Here is a 19,987-nt window from a genome sequence, read left to right as displayed (position 1 = left end):
CCTGCTCCTTGACTTAACCACCCCTCTCTGCTATTGCAACTTCTTAATTTGCATGAAAGACTACTCATCTCTTCAGGAGAGCATCCACTGGCTGCCCTAGCTGATTTCATTGCAAGATCAGGTTATTCACAAAGATATTTATTCTGAATAACCTGGTCTTGCAATGAAATCAGCTAGAGCATACCCTTGGGCACTGAGATGCACAGAACCAGAAACACAAATAAGCCTTTACTAATGGATATTGATAGAGGACTAAGGTCTACAGAAACTACAGAAGAATAAAATCATGTTATGGAGATTTTCCTACAAGTTAAAGAAGTCAATTACACACAGCTCTAAAGAGCATTAGTTTATTATCCATTCTCCATGTGTTACCTCAGAAACAGTCTAATTATATACAAAAATTTGGAATGTTGAGTAAATGCCGATCAATAAAAACATTTCATAGCTGCAAGGTAATATTTCTAAAAAAACCCCAAAATAATCATAAAGGTTTGATTCTGTGTGTTGCTTATTGCTACGTTTGTGTTCATAGAATGCTTTTAAGTACATTTTTTAACTCCAGTCCAAAAAAAGAAACTCAAAAATATTTACATAATAAATATGTGAGAGACTTCATCTTTTCATTGCATCAGTTGAACTGATTCTTTAATGACCTATTATGAATAGAAAGAATTAACAGTTTGCATCAACTCATTGCCATGCTGAGTAACTTAGGTTGCTGATGGATTTTATTCTATTCAAAATGAAAAGTCTCTTCTCCAGCTGAATCCTGTCTGGACCAGTTCAGGAGACGTCTTTCTCCCACTCTCTGCAAAATCATTTAGTTTGACATGTCTTTACCTTTACACACAGACACTGAAGGAACACACACATTTCAATACAGTGAAAACTCCAATGTTCACCAAATAATCCATGTTTTATTAGATAGTTAATTTGCTAATTTACTGAAGATGAGCTTTGGCCAAGTATTTATATTTTTTAAGTATGTTAACAGCAAGAGGAGATCTAAAGAAAACATTGGACTGATACCTGTTGAAGATGGTCATCTGACTAATAGAGATGAAGAAAAAGTGGAGGCATTCAATGCATTTTTTGCTTCAGTCTTTAATAATACTGATAGACCTTGAGCTGCCCGGTCCCCTGAGTCAGAGGACCATGAGTATGGGAACAGGGACTTTCCATTTATGGACACTGAAATTGTAAGGGACCAGCTTTACCAGCTGAATGTTTATAACTCCATGGGGCCTGATGGGATTCATCCCAGAGCACTGAAAGAGCTAGCGGATATTACGGCAGGACCCCTCTCGATCATCTACCAAAGGTCTCGGGAGTCTGGTGAGGTCCTTGCTGGCTGGAAGCTAGCCAGTGTTATTCCCATCTCCAAAAGGGTGAGAGGGATGACCCAGGGAACTATAGACCTGTTAGCCTAATCTCAGTACCTGGAAAAATTATAGCGCAGATCATACTGGGTACTATTGAAAGACATTTAAAGAATAATGAAATCATCAGGCACAGTCAACATGGGTTCACAAAAGGAAAGTCCTGTCTAACTAATTTGATATCTTTCTATAGCAAGGTGACCCGCTTAGTGGATGAAGGGAAGGTGGCAGATGTAGTTTTTCTGGATTTTAGTAAGGCTTTTGATACCATCCCTCACAGCATCCTTCTGGACAAGTTGTCCAACTGTGGGATGAGCGAGTTCACGGTGCACTGGGTGAAGAACTGGCTGAAGGGCAGAGCTCAAAGGGTTGTAGTGAATGGGGTTACATCTGGCTGGGGACCGGTCACCAGTGGTGTTACTCAGGGTTCAGTTAAAGGGCCAGTCCTGTTCAATATATTTATCAATGATCTGGATGCAGGAGTTGAATGCACCATTAGCAAGCTTGCTGATGATACCAAATTGGGAGGAGCTGTTGACTCTCTTGAGGGACAAAAGGCCTTGCAGAGGGATCTAGGTAGATTGGAGCGCTGTGCAATAGTCAATGGGATGAAATTTAACAAGAACAAATGCCGGATTCTGCACCTGGGACGGAGTAAATTAGTAATGGTATAAATTGGGAGAGGAGTGGCTGGAGAGCAGCCCTGCAGAAAGGGATCTGGGGGTGCTGGTCAACAGTCAGCAGTGTGCCCTGGCATCCAAGAGGGCAAACCACATCCCGGGGTGCATCAAACACAGCATAACCAGCTGGTCAAAAGAGGTGATTATCCCACTGTATTCAGCATTGGTGCAGCCTCACTTTGAGTACTGTGTGCAGTTCTGGGCCCCACAATTTAAGAAGGATGTGAAGGCACTCAAATGCGACCGGAGGAGGGCAACAAAGCTGGTGAAAGGGCTGGAAGGAATATCCTATGCGGAGTGGCTGAGGACTCTGGGGTTGTCTAGTTTGGAGAAAAGGAGTCTGAGGGGTGACCTGATTGCTCTCTCCAGCTTCCTGAGGATGGGAAGTGGAGAGGGAGGTGCTGATCTCTTCTCCCTGGTATCCAGTGACAGGACGCGTGGGAATGGTTCAAAGCTGCACCAGGGGAGGTTCAGACTGGACATAAGGAAGCATTTCTTTACCGAGAGGGTGGTCAAACCCTGGAACAGGCTTCCTAGAGAGGTGGTCAATGCCCCAAGCCAGTCAGTGTTTAAGAGGTATGCTTTGATTTTTGGTCAGCCTTGACTTGGTCAGACAGTTGGACTAGATGATCGTTGTAGGTCTCTTTCAACTATTCTATTTCCACAAGAAGTACTAAACTTCTTGCTATAAATTTCTACTCCTACAGTTCTACCAGAGCCAAGCAGTTTTTGGTAGATTTTTCCTGTGATACGTAAATCTGAAAATTAAGTTTAAAACATCTGTTACCATTAAAGCAAAATACAATACAGTATAATTCCTTAGTGATATATTTAAATATACTGCAAAATGTATAACAAAGTCAGTCCAAGATCAGTAAAGAATCAGTTCTGCTTTTTGGACTTTCCACCTTCCCAAAGATACAGGTTATGTAGAAGACCAAGTTAATTTAGGACTTCTCTGTATGCATTCCCCTTTAAAAGACAGTGTGAGCATTTTGCATTTTCAGTAAAATAACAGAAACTAAACAACAACAAAACACATCTTAGAAGAGGAACACTGAAGCTTGCCATTATATAGCTGTTTCTCATTCTTTTCTTTGAATATTAACAGTACACAGAAAATAAGTGAACTTTATCAAAATACAGCACATTTCTGCTAATATATATAAAAATAATTTCCTATGTAAATATCACCAACAATCTATTTAAAAAATTAAAATATACAAAGAGTTGCTAAAGGGTTTCAATTAAAATTATTAGAACTTAACACAGTACAATAAGCAATAGTTAACATCTTTTAAAGAAGTGCAATAATATTGGAGTTCACTTATTTAAGTGCTGCCTGTTTATTACCACTACCAATGCATAATTCCTCTTTCTTCAAGCTCATTGTCCCAAAACTACAGGAGGCTGGTGGTTTTGCTAGCTTTATTAAAAGCATTTACTTTTGTACATATGGGTTGAAAAATGCAACTTATACCCATTTCAAACTACCAACTGATATGTAAATAAAAATGAACTGCAATAACTGAATATTGCTCCAATGACAGGCTACTCATTAGCCCTGATTAACAACAGTTATTGGTCTTCTATGACACTTTTCCCTGGTGCAGAACAAATGTGCATTAATTATCACTGCAGATTATGCAGTCTCTATTCAGTAACAAAGGAGAAAGAGAAAAATAAAGTTAATGTTTCTGGTAAACAAAATAAATAAAAGCATAATTGAATATTTTATATAGTAATAAGGAACAAAGGCAGCTTGTGGTAAATCACTATTATGTTAGTATAGTTAGAAACCCTTTAATGACTCTGAAGTGTCTAGTTCACGTTTAATGTTACCTCTAGGAACAGTCCTTTAAGAAACATCATTATGAACTGGTGGGTTGTTAAGTACATCTTCCCTTTGCTTTCCATCTCACCATAGCAATTCTCCATCACTATTCAAAGTTTCACAAACTTGCTTTGGTTACCTAGCTCCATATGTGTGGTTTCCTTTCTGATTAACAAGGCAATGCAAAGGCCAAACAAAATCAAGATGACTTTCATAACCTTTCCTGCATCATTTACTTTGTTTGTGTTTAAATATATATTACAGGCAACAACCTTAAAAACTGGCTATTTCAGTTTCATTTTTTAAATCTATAAGGTTAAAATGGAGTACTTTTTATAAAGATAAGTATCACCATTTGCACAAAATTGGTGATTTCCATGGCAGAGAAAAACCTCTGGGCACATTTCCACAGTACAGTTGAAAAAATTCTGCATGCAAGAAAACCCAGCTAAATATGAATCACGTATGGCAAATAAATATTCAATTACTACATTAAGAACAAATCCTGTAGAATATCACAAATTTGTAGTTACAGTCTTCCTAAAAAAAACACCAAAAGTTTTTATTGCATTTTGTATTGGTAGACATACACTCCAGAACTAAACATTTTCTTCTTTCTTGATTCCAGATTTAGATAGCAGATAGTTGTTTCACCTGACCTTTATTCTGTCCAACCAGCACCACCTTCCATCTACCCATTCATCTATACAGCATGCACATAGCAAAGCCAACATTTCATATCTCCTGTCCATATCTACAGAAGTGGTTTGAGCACAACACATTAATAATAATAACCTGGTGAATAAAAATAAAGGCAATAAACAGCTGCAGGACAGACAGTCCTGCCATCTGTCCATTGGCTACAACCAAACCTTTGCAAAGCCTTGCACAAAGTTTAGTAATGTGTATGAATTGTCCAAAAATAAAACTACTATCTGTACAAAAAACCAACACAGGTTTGTTCTTGGAGGAGTGATCCTTAGATTGCTATAATGCTTAAAAACAAGTTTATTCACCATATGAATTTCCAAAATGATTTCTTGAACATTCTATACAGTTTTTTTTCCCCTTTAACCACAAGTTCAGGATTTTATTTCCTGTACAAATTTTGATCATAATTACTTTCAAGTTCCTTTTATGTATAAAAATAGGCAAAATATTCTATTTCCCATCAATCTTTTAATGAATCCTGCTGGCTTTTCCCCTCAATCCACAGTATTTATGAAGAAACTTCTCGTACAATGATGAGTTCCACTGTATTCTGAGAAGTCTTTAGCAAAGATACTGCTTGTCCATGATCAATATTGATGAAGCTGTATCCATTAGCCTAAAAAGAAAATTTTAAAATTGAAAATGACAGTCTCATATTTCATGTTAGTTTAAGCTTGAACTAAGTTTAAAATAATCAAATTTTATATGAATGCAGACAATAAAACACTGCAGATTTGCAGATTGTTGTTGATGTGAGTTGAACATGTATCTATATGCTACAAGAATTAAACTATTGTGTTAGCCTTTGAAGAATTTTTCCCAAAAGTTATTGAATATATTTGTAAATAACTAAAAGAGAAAGCTGAACTTTAAGCCATTAACATCAGACATCGAATTCATCAGCCTTAATACAGCCATGCCAAAAAAGAAAATGCAGTACAAATAACACATCCCAGTTGTCCTGGGTTTGGCCAGGACAGGGTTAATTTTCACCAGAATCCAGGAGGGGACATGGGGGAAGGGGGGGGGGGGGGCTGACCCCACCTGGTCAAACAGAGCCCGGTACGCTGGGTTCCGGTGGGGGGGAGCTGTGGGGAGGGAACTAACTCACGGCTCGGGAGCACGGGCGCCGGTCCAGTCCGGGAGAACGGCTCTCTGGGTCGTGCGGTTTGTGTTGTGTTTTCTCCTCATCTGTATCGTTGTTGTTACTGTTCCCTTTGTTTGCTGTTCTGTTAAACTGCCCTTATCCCGACCCACCAGTTTCTGCCTGTTTCTTTCCATTCTCCTCCGCACCCCAGCAGGGGGAGTGGCAACCGCGTGGCGCTTTTTGTTGCTGGCTGCAGCCAAACCATAACATTAAATTTGGTGCCCAAGCGTGGGGCGGGGATATCGGCAGGGCTGAGCAGTGGGTGTTAAAACAATTTTCCTAGGTTTTGTTAAATTTTGTTACATGCATTTATTGTGTTAGTTAAATAGTCGCTGGTAAAAAATGTTGCTGACTTTGATCAGATGGCTGTGGTTTTTTAATCCTTATTTGCAGTATGTGTTCACTGCCATGCTGTTCATTATCACGGGAAAAAGGATCAGGATGATGATTTTGCTCTACTGTATGGTATGGACTTATGATATGATAACATCACTGTGCATGAAATTGGGCTTGTATTCGCATGTGGCACTGTGGTCATTTCCGTACCTCGGATACTATCTCTTAGAATTTATTAATAATCAAACCTAATCTGTGGAGAAAACCGAAGGGGATACCTTCCCCCACTCTGTCACCCCCCCCCTCTCTCCTTCAGGCTGGTCCTAAGGGCTTTTGAGAATTTCGAGTACCCGTGGGATGCTCAGGCCAGCACTCTCCTTTTGTTCTGCCTCCTGAATTGGTTTTGGGTCTTGTTTAGGGTTAAACAAGTAGTTAAGAACATCATGCAGAGAGCTACCCCGGGGATGGATAGCTGTGAGTGGCTGGGTGTGTGGGACAGCATGGGAAAGTACCTAGGGCAGTGGGCACCCCCGGTGTGTTTTAAACTCACCCCTGAACAAATACAGAATCCGGACAATCTAGTAAAATATCTGCAAAAAGTGTGCTGCCACCCTGGGAACTCCAGAGAGACACACATCACCGCAACGTGCTGGGGTCAGGCCCACGCCTACCGAGCCCTGTTCAACACTGTTCAGTGCCTTAAAGGGGAAAGGGGGGGAAAGGAAGCGGCAGGCACTGGGGCTGGCGCTGCCCCCCCAGCCGGCCCTGCAGCCCCTCCAGCCCAGCAGGCAGTCACAGCCACCTCGACTGGCACCACAGCTGCCGCTGCCACTGGCGTTGTCCCGGCTTCCCCAGTGGGCACAGCAGTTGCTCCAGCCCCAGCTCCGGCAGCAGGCATCGTGGCTGAGCGCAATGACCAACCTGTGCCGGTAGCAGTCGCCCCGTAAAACTAAAGAAAGACGCAAAGAAAGCAGATCGCTCCGGGAGGGATGACAATGAGCCAGGGTCATCGCAGGAGACAGAGATCGTCACCCGGTCCCTGTCCCTGAGTGAGCTGCGAGACATGCAGAAAGACTAGGTCCATGGAATGTGGAAAGAGGGGCAGGCCACTTGGGAAGAGTACAGAAAAGTGGTGAGAGCATGCAGGGATGCAACGAGGAAGGCCAAGGCCCACCTGGAATTCAAGCTGGCAAGGGATGTCAAAAACAACAAGAAGGGCTTCTTCAACTACATCAGCAGCAAAAGGAAGGCTAGGGACAACGTGGGGCCGCTGCTGAATGAGGCGGGTGTCCTGGTGACGGAGGATGCGGAGAAGGCAGAGCTACTGAATGCCTTCTTTGCTTCAGTCTTCAGTGCTAAGACTGGTCCTCAGGAATCCTAGGCCCCGGAGGTAAGAGAAGAAGCCTACAAAGAGGACGACTTTCCCTTGGTCGAGGAGGACTGTGTGAGGGATCGCTTAAGCAATCTGGACGTCCACAAATCCATGGGCCCCGATGGAATGCACCCACGACTGCTGAGGGAGCTGGCGGATGTCATTGCTGAGCCACTCTCCATCATCTTTGAGAGGTCCTGGAGGACAGGAGAGGTGCCCGAGGACTGGAGAAAGGCCAATGTCACTCCAATCTTCAAAAAGGGCAAGAAGGAGGACCCAAGGAACTACAGGCCGGTCAGCCTCACCTCCATCCCGGGAAAGGTGATGGAGCAGCTTATCCTGGAGGCCATCATCAAGCAAGTGGAAGAAAAGAAGGTTATCAGGAGTAGTCAGCATGAATTCACCAAGGGGAAATCATGCCTGACCAGTCTAATAGCTTTCTACGATGACATGACTGGCTGGGTAGACGAAGGGAGAGCCGTGGATGTTGTCTACCTCGACTTCAGCAAGGCTTTCGACACAGTCTCCCGTGATATCCTCCTAGGGAAGCTGAGGAAGTGTGGGCTGGATGAGTGGTCGGTGAAGTGGATTGAGAACTGGCTGAATGGCAGAACTCAGAGGGTTGTCATCAGCGGCGCTGAGTCTAGTTGGAGGCTGGTAACTAGTGGTGTCCCCCAGGGGTCAGTACTGGGCCCAGTCTTGTTTAACTTCTTCATCAACAACCTGGATGAAGAGTTAGAATGTACCCTCAGCAAGTTTGCTGATGACACCAAACTGGGAGGTGTGGTAGACACATCGGAAGGCTGTGCTGCCATTCAGCGAGACCTGGACAGGCTGGAAAGTTGGGCAGAGAGGAACCTGATGAGGTTCAACAAAGGCAAATGCAGGGTCCTGCACCTGGGGAGGAACAACCCCATGCACCAGTACAGGCTTGGGATGGACCTGCTGGAGAGCAGCTCTGCGGAGAGGGACCTGGGTGTCCTGGTGGACGACAGGTTAACCATGAGCCAGCAGTGTGCCCTGGCTGCCAAGAAAGCCAATGGAATCCTGGGGCGCATCAAGAAGAGTGTGGCCAGCAGGACGAGGGAGGTTCTCCTTCCCCTCTACACTGCCCTGGTGAGGCCCCATCTGGAGTACTGTGTCCAGTTCTGGGCTCCCCAGTTCAAGAAAGATGAAGAGCTACTGGAGAGAGTCCAGCGGAGGGCTACAAGGATGATGAGGGGACTGGAACATCTCCCCTACGAGGAGAGGCTGAGGGAGCTGGGCTTGTTCAGCCTGAAGAAGAGAAGGCTGCGAGGGGACCTAACAAATGCTTATAAATATCTGAAGGGTGGGTGTCAGGAGGATGGGGCCAAGCTCTTTTCAGTGGTGCCCAGCGACAGGACAAGGGGCAATGGGCACAAACTGAGGCACAGGAAGTTCCATCTGAACATGAGGAAGAACTTCTTCCCTCTGAGGGTGATGGAGCCCTGGAACAGGCTGCCCAGGGAGGTTGTGGAGTCTCCTTCTCTGGAGATATTCAAGACCCGCCTGGACAAGGTCCTGTGCAGCCTGCTGTAGGTGACCCTGCTTCGGCAGGAGGATTGGACTAGATGACCCACAGAGGTCCCTTCCAACCCCTACTATTCTGTGATTCTGTGATTTCAGCCGCCACCCAGGCGAGCACATTGTCACCTGGCTGCTGCGGTGCTGGGATAACGGGGCCAGGAGCTTGGAATTAGAGGGCAAGGAAGCCAAGCACCTGGGATCCCTGGCCAGGGATGGGGGCATTGACAAGGCCATTGGAAAAAGGAACAAGTCCTCAGCCTCTGGAGGAGACTTCTGTCAGGCGTGAGGGAGAGGTACCCTTTCAGTGACGATTTTGTATGTTATCCTGGCAAGTGGACCAATATGGAGAGGGGTATTCAGTACTTGAGGGAATTAGCTGTGCAGGAGCTGGTTTATAATGAACCAGATGATGAGCAGGTACCCACAGACCCAGATGAAGTCCAGTGCATATGACACATGTGGAGGAAGTTTGTGCGGAGCGCACCATCCTCATATGCCAACTCACTGACAGTAGTAGACTGGAAAGGTAAAGAGGCACCAACAGTGGATGAGGTGGCTGTCCGACTCCGGCAATATGAGGAAAGCCTCTCTTCCTCATTCACCTCAGCTGTGAATAAATTGTCCCGGCAGTTCCAGCAATTCAAAGAGGATATGTCCTACTCCCAACCTGTATGGGCCTGCATCTCAGCTATTAGGGGCAAGCGTTTCTCTGCTCAGGAGAGAGGATACAGAGGCTACACACCATGAGGCACCCTGTGGTTCTACCTGCGTGACCACGGAGAGGACATGAGGAAGTGGGATGGAAAACCCACCTCAACCCTAGAGGCACGAGTGCATGAGTTGCCAGGAAAAACAATCACAAAAGGGGATTCTGTTAGGAAAAATGCTGCTCCAGTTTCCAGCAGCCAGCTCTCCAGACCAGGTAGACAGTTTGATCTTGATTCCGAACCTCTTGAAGGGACCTCCAAATCATTTTTACAGCAGATGAGCAGCAAATTCTCTGACCAGGATTAGAGGGGCCCTGCCTCCAGCCAGGTGGAGGAAAGGGACAACCGCATTTATTGGACGGTGTGGATTCGGTGGCCTGGCACGTCAGATCCACAAGAGTATAAAGCTCTAGTGGACACGGGTGCACAGTGTACTTTAATGCCATCAGATTTCAAAGGGTCAGAGTCCATTTGCATTTCGGGAGTGACAGGGGGGGTCCCAAGAGCTGAGTGTATTGGAGGCTGAAGTGAGCCTCACTGGGCAGGAGTGGCAGAAGCACCCCATTGTAACTGGCCCCGAGGCTCCGTGCATCCTTGGGATAGACTATCTTAGGAGAGGGTATTTCAAGGACCCAAGGGGGTATTGGTGGGCTTTTGGCATAGCTGCTTTGGAGACGGAAGAAATTAAACAGCTGTCCATTTTGCCTGGTCTCTCGGAGGATCCTTCCGTTGTGGGGTTGCTGAGGGTTGAAGAACAACAGGTGCCAATCGCAACCACAACGGTGCACCAGCGACAATATCGTACCAACCGAGACTCCCTTCTCCACATTCATCAGCTGATCTGCCAGCTGGAGAGTCAAGGAGTGGTCAGCAAAACTCCCTCACCCTTTAATAGTCCCATATGGCCAGTGAGAAAATCTACTGGAGAGTGGAGACTGACAATAGACTACCATGGCGTGAATAAAGTCACACCACCACTGAGTGCTGCTGTGCCAGACATGCTAGAACTTCAATATCAGCTGGAGTCAAAGGCAGCCAAGTGGTATGCCACCACTGACATCGCTAATGCATTCTTCTCCATCCCTTTGGCAGCAGAGTGCAGGCCACAGTTTGCTTTCACCTGGAGGGGCATCCAGTACACCTGGAATCGACTGCCCCAGGGGTCCCACCATTTGCCATGGACTAATCCAGACTGCACTGGAAAAGGGTGAAGCACCAGAACATCCGCAGTACATCGATGACATCATTGTGTGGGGTGACGCAGCAGAGGAAGTTTTTGAGAAAGGGGAGAAAATAGTTCAGATCCTTCTGAAAGCTGGTTTCGCCATTAAGTGAAGTCAAGGGACCTGCGCAAGAGATCCAGTTTCTGGGAATAAAATGGCAGGATGGGTGCCGTCAAATCCCAATGGATGTCATCAGCAAAATAGCAGCTATGTCTCCACCAACCAGCAAAAAGGAAGCACAAGCCTTCTTAGGTGTTGTGGGTTTTTGGAGGATGCCTATCCCAAATTACAGCCAGATTGTGAGTCCTCTGTACCACGTGACCCGAAAGAAGAATGATTTTGAATGAGGCCCTGAGCAATGACAGGCATTTGAACAAATTAAACGGGAGATAGTTCATGCCGTAGCCCTTGGTCCAGTCCGGTCAGGGCAAGATGCTAAAAACGTGCTCTACACCGCAGCCGGTGAGAATGGCCCAACCTGGAGTCTCTGGCAGAAAGCACCAGGGGAGACTCGAGGTCGACCCCTGGGGTTTTGGAGCCGGGGATACAAAGGATCCAAGGCCCGCTATAGTCCCACTGAAGAAGAGATTCTGGCAGCATATGAAGGTGTTCGAGCTGCTTCAGAAGTGGTCAGCACTGAAGCACAGCTCCTCCTAGCACCACGATTGCCGGTCCTGGGCTGGATGTTCAAAGAGAGAAGGGTCCCCTCTACGCATCATGCCACCGATGCTACGTGGAGTAAGTGGGTCGCGCTGATCACCCAGTGCACCCGAATGGGAAACCCCAGTTGCCCAGGAATTCTGGAGGTAATCATGGACTGGCCAGAAGGAAAAGATTTTGGAGCATTGCCAGAGGAGGAGGTGACACATGCTGAAGAGGCCCCACTGTATAATAAGCTGCCAGAAGATGAGAAACAGTATGCCCTGTTCACGGATGGGTCCTGTCGTGTTGTGGGGAAGCAGCGGAGGTGGAAGGCTGCTGTATGGAGCCCTACACGACAAGTCGTGGAAACTGCTGAGGGAGAAGGTGAGTCCAGCCAGTTTGCAGAGGTGAAAGCCATCCAGCTGGCTTTAGACATTGCCAGTCGAGAGAAGTGGCCAGTGCTCTATCTTTACACCGACTCCTGGATGGTGGCCAATGCCTTGTGGGGGTGGCTGCAGCAATGGAAGAAGAACAACTGGCAGCACAGAGGCAAACCTATCTGGGCTGCCCCATTGTGGCAAGATATTGCTACCCGTCTGGAGCAGTTGGCTGTAAAAGTCCGTCACGTGGACGCCCACGTCCCTAAGAGTCGGGCCACTGAGGAAGAACATCAAAACAACCAGCAGGTGGACCAGGCTGCTAAGATTGAAGTGGCTCAGGTGGATCTGGACTGGCAACATAAGGGTGAACTGTTTATATCTCGGTGGGCCCATGACACCTCGGGCCACCAAGGAAGAGACGCGACATACAGATGGGCTCGTGACTACATCACACTGCCACAAACCTGCCAAGGCAAGCGCTGTGTGCTCACAATGGTGGAGGCCACCACCGGATGGCTGGAAACCTACCCTGTGCCCCATGCCACTGCCCGGAATACCATCCTGGGCCTGGAAAAACAAGTCCTGTGTCGACATGGCACTCCCGAAAGAATTGAGTCGGACAACGGGACTCATTTTCCTAACAGCCTCATAGACACCTGGGCCAAAGAACACGGTATTGAGTGGGTGTATCACATCCCCTACCATGCACCAGCCTCTGGAAAGATCGAACGGTACAATGGGCTGCTAAAAACCACTTTGAGAGCAATGGGGGGTGGGACTTTCAAAAATTGGGATACTCATTTCGCAAAGGCCACCTGGTTGGTTAACACCAGAGGATCCACCAACCGGGCTGGCCCTGCCCAGTCAAAACCTCAGCGCCCCTTAAAGGGGATAAAGTCCCCGTAGTGCACATGCGGAACATGTTAGGGAAGACAGTCTGGGTTAGTCCTGCCTCGGGCAAAGGCAAGCCCATCTGCAGGGTTGCTTTTGCTCAAGGACCTGGGTGTATCTGGTGGGTAATGCGGAAGGATGGGGAAGTCCGATGTGTACCTCATGGGGATTTGATTTTGGGGGAGAACAGTCCATAAATAAATTGTATAAAGTTAATTGTTAAAATAACCCTGTCACTGTCTGTTATCACTGTTAAAATTGTTATATGTTATACCAGTATTAGCATAGTAAGAATCGTCCAGATTAAAGAAGGATGGACTTTTTTGATGAAAACCTAGCAGAGCACAGCGATGATGGGACTGGACCTGGTTTTCAACAACTGGCATCCAGCAACTTCATCAAGATCAACATCTCCTGCAGACTGTGGGCATGGGCCGCACCAGATACATCAGCCCTGAGCTCCGGATGCAGCAAGTGACCACCCATCACCACACATCACCTCTCCTGCCACGGAAGACCGTTACGACAGATGGAGCCCGCAGTCATGGATTAAATGAACTCAACGGACACTTTAGAGTGATGATCCGTAGACTAAGGGAATGATATCTGGAGACATGAGAAGTGGTGGTGATCAACTGGACAAGGGGGGACCTGGGCATGACGTAGATGGTATGGAATAAGGGGTGGATAATGTCCTGGGTTTGGCCAGGACAGGGTTAATTTTCACCAGAATCCAGGAGGGGACACAGCCGGGGGGGGCTGACCCCACCTGGCCAAACAGAGCAATGTATTCCATACCATGTGCCGTCATGCTGGATTCCGGTGGGGGGGAGCTGGGGAGAGGGAACTAACTCGCGGCTTGGGAGCGCGGGTGCCGGTCCGTTCCGGGAGAACGGCTCTCTGGGTCGTGCGGTTTGTGTTGTGCTTTTCTCCACATCTGTATCATTGTTGTTACTGTTCCCTTTGTTTGCTGTTCTGTTAAACTGCCCTTATCCCGACCCACCAGTTTCTGCCTGTTTCTTTCCATTCTCCTCCGCACCGCGGCGGGGGGAGGGGCGGCCGCGTGGCGCTTTTGTTGCCGGCTGCAGCCAAACCAGAACACCAGTTTAAATAAAACTATTGAAGCCTTTAACAAAAAAATCATTCATGGCACTGAGAGTCATTTTAGTAGGACTTTACTCCCCTTTCAAGCACTCCAATTTCTTCCCATGCTTTGGGTGTTGGTGAGATTTTCTCACTGGCCATATGGGACTATTAAAGGGTGAGCGAGTTTTGCTGATCACTCCTTGACTCTCCAGCTGGCGGATCAGCTGATGAATGGGGAGAAGGGAGTCTCCGTTAGCGCGGTATTGTCGCTGGTGCACCGTTGTGGTCACGATTGGCACCTGTTGTTCTTCAACCCTCAGCAACCCCACAACGGAAGGATCCTCCGAGAGACCAGGCAAAATGGACAGCTGTTTAATTTCTTCCATCTCCACAGCAGCTATGCCAAAAGCCCACCGATACCCCCTTGGGTCCTTGAAATACCCTCTCCTAAGATAGTCTATCCCAAGGATGCACGGAGCCTCGGGGCCAGTTACAATGGGGTGCTTCTGCCACTCCTGCCCAGTGAGGCTCACTTCAGCCTCCAATACACTCAGCTCTTGGGTCCCCCCTGTCACTCCCGAAATGCAAATGGACTCTGACCCTTGGAAATCTGATGGCATTAAAGTACACTGTGCACCCGTGTCCACTAGAGCTTTATACTCTTGTGGATCTGACGTGCCAGGCCACCGAATCCACACCGTCCAATAAATGCGGTTGTCCCTTTCCTCCACCTGGCTGGAGGCAGGGCCCCTCTAATCCTGGTCAGAGAATTTGCTGCTCACCTGCTGTAAAAATGACTTGGAGGTCCCTTCAAGAGGTTCGGAATCAAGATCAAACTGTCTACCTGGTCTGGAGAGCTAGCTGCTGGAAACTGGAGATGCATTTTTCCTAGAAGAATCCCCTTTTGTGATTGTTTTACATTGCAGCTCACGCACTCATGCCTCTAGACTTGAGGTGGGTTTCCCATCCCACTTCCTCATGTCCTCTCCGTGGTCACACGGTTAGAACCACAGGGTGCCTCATGGTGTGTAGCCTCTGTATCCTCTCTCCTGAGCAGAGAAACACTTGCCTCTAATAGCTGAGATGCTGGCCCGTACAGGGGCTCTGCCTCCTGTGATGACCCTGGCTCATTGTCATCCCTCACGGGGCGATCTGATTTCTTTGAGTATTTCTTTTTGTGTAACAGGGGCGACTGCTACCAGTACGGGTTGTTTTTCGGGCTCAGCCACAGTGCCTGCTGCTGGAACTGGAGCCGCCGCTGTGCCCTCCGGGGAAGCTAGGGCAGCCCCTGCAGTCATGGCAGTGGCAGCCGCAGTGCTGGTCGGGGGGCTGGGACTGCCTCCTGGGCCAGAGCAGCTGAAGGGCCGGCTGGGGGGGCAGCGCCAGCCCCAGTGCCTGCCGCTTCGTTTCCCCCCCCCTTCCCCCTTAGAGCACTGAATAATGTTGAACAGGGCTTGGTAGGCGCGGGCCAGACCCCAGCACGTTGCTGTGATTTGTGTCTCCCTGGAATTCCCAGGGTGGCAGCACACTTTTTGCAGATATTTTACTAGTTTGTCCGGATTCTGTACTTGCTCAGGGGTGAGTTTCAAAAACACCGGGGGTGCCCACTGCCCTAGGTACTTGCCCATGCTGTCCCACACACCCAGCCACTCACAGCTATCCAGCCCCAGGGCAGGTCTCTGCACAATCTACATCAGTAAGAGAACTAGGACTTAAAGCCAGCTTTCGTTTGCCCCAGTGAGGAAGAACAAGTACAGAACTATTTGCCACGCTCAAAAACAAGCTGTCTTTTAGTTGAAACAATTTGATTTTAGTGGTTTGGTTGGTTTTTTTTTTTTCTGTGTACTTGTTGGCTTTTTCTTGCATTGGAAGAATTATGCTGTGTGTTCAGTTTGGCATTGTTTTAGAAAGTTCACACGAGGTTGTGGTTTAATTGAAATAATAGCAGGGTTTTTTGTGGCTTTTTTTTTTGAGAAAACAGAAATGCAGCAGAGTTGACTCTATAAGCATTCTCAAACTAGTAATGTGGTGAATAAAAATTAATAATTTTTAACAAGCTCTGCAATCTTAAGGGTGGCTACAGCACTGTTCAAATGTCCTGTTACCCTGTTTGCCTAAGAAAGTAAGGCTTATATAATCCCTTTGTCCATTTCCTTGACCCCTCCCCAAATAACTTATGAGCCCATCAGACAAATTTCAAAGAAATATGATACAATAGAGGTCTGAAAGGTACCGACTTCCTACAGAAAATAACTGCTCAGCTGCAGCCCAGAAGCCATGGCTCCTGAAGCAATCTACTTGGCTTGCCTGCAGCAGATGGGGCAGCCAGGAGGTAGGTGTTGTGACCAGACAGATATCAGCCATCCAAGAGGTAGCTTCTGCTGGCACTTGCATACATCCAGCCTGTCAGATGGGGGAGAGGCAGCGAAGACTAGCAAGAACTGCAGGATGGAGGGGGATGTAAGAGTTGCAGTTGGGGAGAGGGGTTATGAGGTGCAACTGCTGGTGTTCAGACAATGCATTATTCAGAAAACTGCATATGAATAACCGCAAGTTAAATATCTGAATGATAGTAAAACCTAATGAAAAAACTCATATACCATCTTGAATGACAACATTAGGCCTGTTTTTTGTCTTTAAAAGTGCGAAAAATGTCCAGAATTTGAAAAATGATCCAATTGATTAATGCTTCAGCCTGTATCACCTATCCTAATGTTAGGTGGAAGAAAACTAAAAGCATCATCCCAGAATATAAGAATGCTTCTGGAAAAGATACTGGCAATCTAAATAAAAATTAAATATTCTGCTCTTAGAAAAGGTGCAAACTAAAAATGAACTGGTATACTACACAGGCTAGTTAATTAGATGACTACAGTACCTGAATTATTTTATCTCCAGGCTGCAACAACTTAGACGCTGGTCCTTCTGGTTGCACTCTGGTTACAAATATACCCTTGAGAAATAGAGGTGGAAAACATTTTAAAAAAATTATTTCATAAATATTGTGGTAGCATGAAACATGCAATTCAAAACATCTCAATTTTCCATCCTAAGTAGAAGAGAATGCGATATTATTCTACAGATCTATTGGCTTTTGTGACTGCATTCCTTTTCCGATGTTAAATCCAGGAGAATTGCCTTTAAAATAATATTGAAGGGCAAATTCTGATCTTCCTATCTTTAATTTGACAGATGCACATGTCAAGATGAATTATCAGCCACCAGACACAAGGCTGTAGGCTAAATCATGTTCTCTTTTAAGAGGCTTCCTAACTGTAAATGCCATAGAACACTATCTTAAATGTGTTGACTGATAACTAGAACAGTGCAAGAAACACTCAGCCAGAATAATCCTCTGTGTTTTCATGTGACCACAGTGCTTCCCTACTACCTTGATTCTCCATAATAATTTGTCCTCAGTTTTCTCCCATAAAGCCCTGGAATATAGTGGCTTGGGTTTGGGGGATATACATATTTTTTTAATTTGGTAAAAATTAGAAAAAAATATTAATCAGAATGATTTTAAGATGTGTTAATATAAAATACTCACATCATCTTCAGGTCTGAATGGATTCCCTCTACCACCAACTCCTCCTGATATACTAAATCCAAGTTCTGGATCCTTGTCAATTCTCACTCGAATCTAAATAGTTACAACCAAAGTTAGAACTGGCTGAAAGTTTGCATCCAAAGCTACTGTAATGAAATTATTATTAAGGAATTCAACTGAACAAGAGCTTTTCAAAAGAATAAAAACTTCAAAACTCCCCATTTATCACAGTTCAAGAGAGTATTATATCTCATAATATTAATTCAGAACAAGATTTCAATACAACAGCATCTTGTATCATTGTACACAAGTTTTACTCCAATATCGCTATGATTATAATCACAGTAGTCCATGTAGGTTTTAAATTCAGAGGTATTTAGATATTGTGTAAATGAATTTAATGCCCCCAGCAAGTACACCCATTCATATGAAAGAACTTGTTCTTCCTATTTCTTTGCTACTTCTAGATGAATTTTAAGAATCAAACCTAGTTCCTACTTTCACTTTAAGTTCTATACAGCCAACACTTCCCCCCCTTTCTCTTGCCAGAAGAGTTGACTAGAAAAATTATTTTACACAAAAAGTGGTTGTTCTCATTCTAGCACAGAATGAAAACATGGCTCTCAGTATTTTCTCAAAAACCAAAACAATACAGAGGAAACATCCTATGTCCAAGAACAGAAAGTAAGTTGTCCATAATGAAAGAGCCATTAAATTGTATAAGAATTTCTTACCCACATCTGTCTATCATAAATAAAAATGATAATTATCAGGCATGCATCAGATGCTTACACTTTTTTGAATCCTGTTTTTTTTTAGGACTGCACACTTCTACATTTGCAGGTTTTTGAACCATTCTGAATAGCAATGAATAGATGCAAAGTACTCCAAGTTGTACTGCTATTTTTTTTTTTCATTTACTACATCAATAATTAGTTGGTGATCAATAAATGTAGTCAAGAAATAAATTTCTATCTCAGTATAAATATGCAAGTGTAAGTTTCTGGTACATTCTGTTAAGAAACTACCACATTTCTCTTTAAAAATGTTTACATTAAAAGGAAAGAGAGCTCAAAACTGGAAGGAATGTGTTATTTCAGTAGTAGAACTTCACTGAGATAACATTGTCTTCTGCTGGAGATAAACTCCTATATGATTTCTGTCACCATCTACAGAGAAACAGTAATAAATGAAAACAATACAACAATTCATTGCCACTAACAGACAGATGTCATATATTCAAGTTAGATTTTATCCTTACCTCTTTCTTTGCCAATTCGTGGCTTTGTCTGGGGGAACACTGAGACTGGGTATAGGGAGGCTGGTGGGCAACTTTCAACATCAGATAATCAATTAAGTGTTCTCTAGATGGATGTTTTGCTACTGATAATTGAGGAGGGAGATGATGGCCTTGGCTGTAGTTTGCCTGAGGTCTTTGAGGCTGACACATTTGTCCATTTGTCGAAGGTATCTGAATAAAACATGAATACTCAATGTCATACACATTTTATAAGCAGCAATCCTCAATTCCTCCTTTATTATGTCAATATTTCTCATGCTTGACAGCTTTTAATTCCAGGAAGATTACTAAAACTGCTCTTCTGGATCATGTACAATTGCACTCAATTTTCATTATATTCATCAGTTCTGACCTCCTGAGAAAAAAATCTGAAAAACAAAAACTTACTTTGAGTGCTAATCTATTAGAACAGACTAGACGAGGTCTTTGCTTTTAGCACTTGCTTCACTGAGTTATCTCAATCATTATTTTCTGGCAGTGCAACTGCCAGTATTGACACTTGGTTCATATCATTATAGTTTGCACTTTTATTGCATAAAATTCAGAGATTTTTGTAACAATTCCCAGTAGATCATACACAAAATAATAATCCCACACAGCTAGCAGACAGAAATTATATGCTCTCTGAGCATCTTTTGGTGACTACTTCACAAGAAAACCTGAGCAAATTCACATACAAGCTCAAGATTTTAATATGAAAGCTATAATGATATTTCCAATAATTGTTGCTATTTTGTTAAAATATGTGTCACTGATTTGATAGGTATAATGATGAGAACCAGCAGTAAGGTACACAACTGTAAAGACATACAGTGCATTCAAAACCATTTTACTACTAAGAACTATGCTGGAGATGACAATGTTTCATACTGAAGCCTCAGAGTTAGTGTTCAGCTCTGCAGCTCTACATTGAGATGGGCAGCCTTTTCCCTCCTCACCCATATGCCTCGCACTCTTACCCAGCCTAAGTAGTCACTCATCCAATCTGTACGATTCCCACATTCAAAAAATGCTTCAGTCTTGAGTTACAGATTTTTCTGCCTACCACCATTATCCCACTAGTTATAGGATACAAGAATATTAAAATAATCTATTTCTCAATATTATAAATAACCGAAGTGTGCAAATTTCAACCTTAACCGTGTTATGTGTATGGACATGTATCAGAACCTATTCTGTTGAGTTTTTTATGCCAAAA

The 19,987-nt window shown here is 45.0% G+C and overlaps 1 protein-coding gene across 8 annotated transcripts in view; it reads right to left on the bottom strand.

Moving 5' to 3' along the window:
- Positions 1-2,874: 2,874 nt before the first annotated feature.
- LOC142365622 (erbin-like) overlaps positions 2,875-19,987 on the bottom strand; it is a 174,264-nt gene continuing 157,151 nt past the window's right edge. For all 8 annotated transcript variants that reach the window (XM_075446590.1, XM_075446589.1, XM_075446594.1 and 5 more), the window contains 4 exons: positions 18,751-18,960; positions 17,490-17,582; positions 16,818-16,892; positions 2,875-5,223 (listed from right to left, as the gene is read on the bottom strand). In XM_075446590.1, the coding sequence (XP_075302705.1) occupies positions 5,116-5,223; positions 16,818-16,892; positions 17,490-17,582; positions 18,751-18,960 (486 nt within the window). In that variant the 3' untranslated portion in view covers positions 2,875-5,115. The remainder of the gene's footprint in view (positions 5,224-16,817; positions 16,893-17,489; positions 17,583-18,750; positions 18,961-19,987) is intronic.

This window comes from Opisthocomus hoazin, chromosome W (genome assembly GCF_030867145.1).
Source record: "Opisthocomus hoazin isolate bOpiHoa1 chromosome W, bOpiHoa1.hap1, whole genome shotgun sequence".
In the NCBI taxonomy this organism is placed as follows: domain Eukaryota; kingdom Metazoa; phylum Chordata; class Aves; order Opisthocomiformes; family Opisthocomidae; genus Opisthocomus; species Opisthocomus hoazin.
The sequence above is the reverse complement of the archived record's forward strand: the minus strand, read 5'-3'. Positions and strand labels throughout refer to the sequence as shown.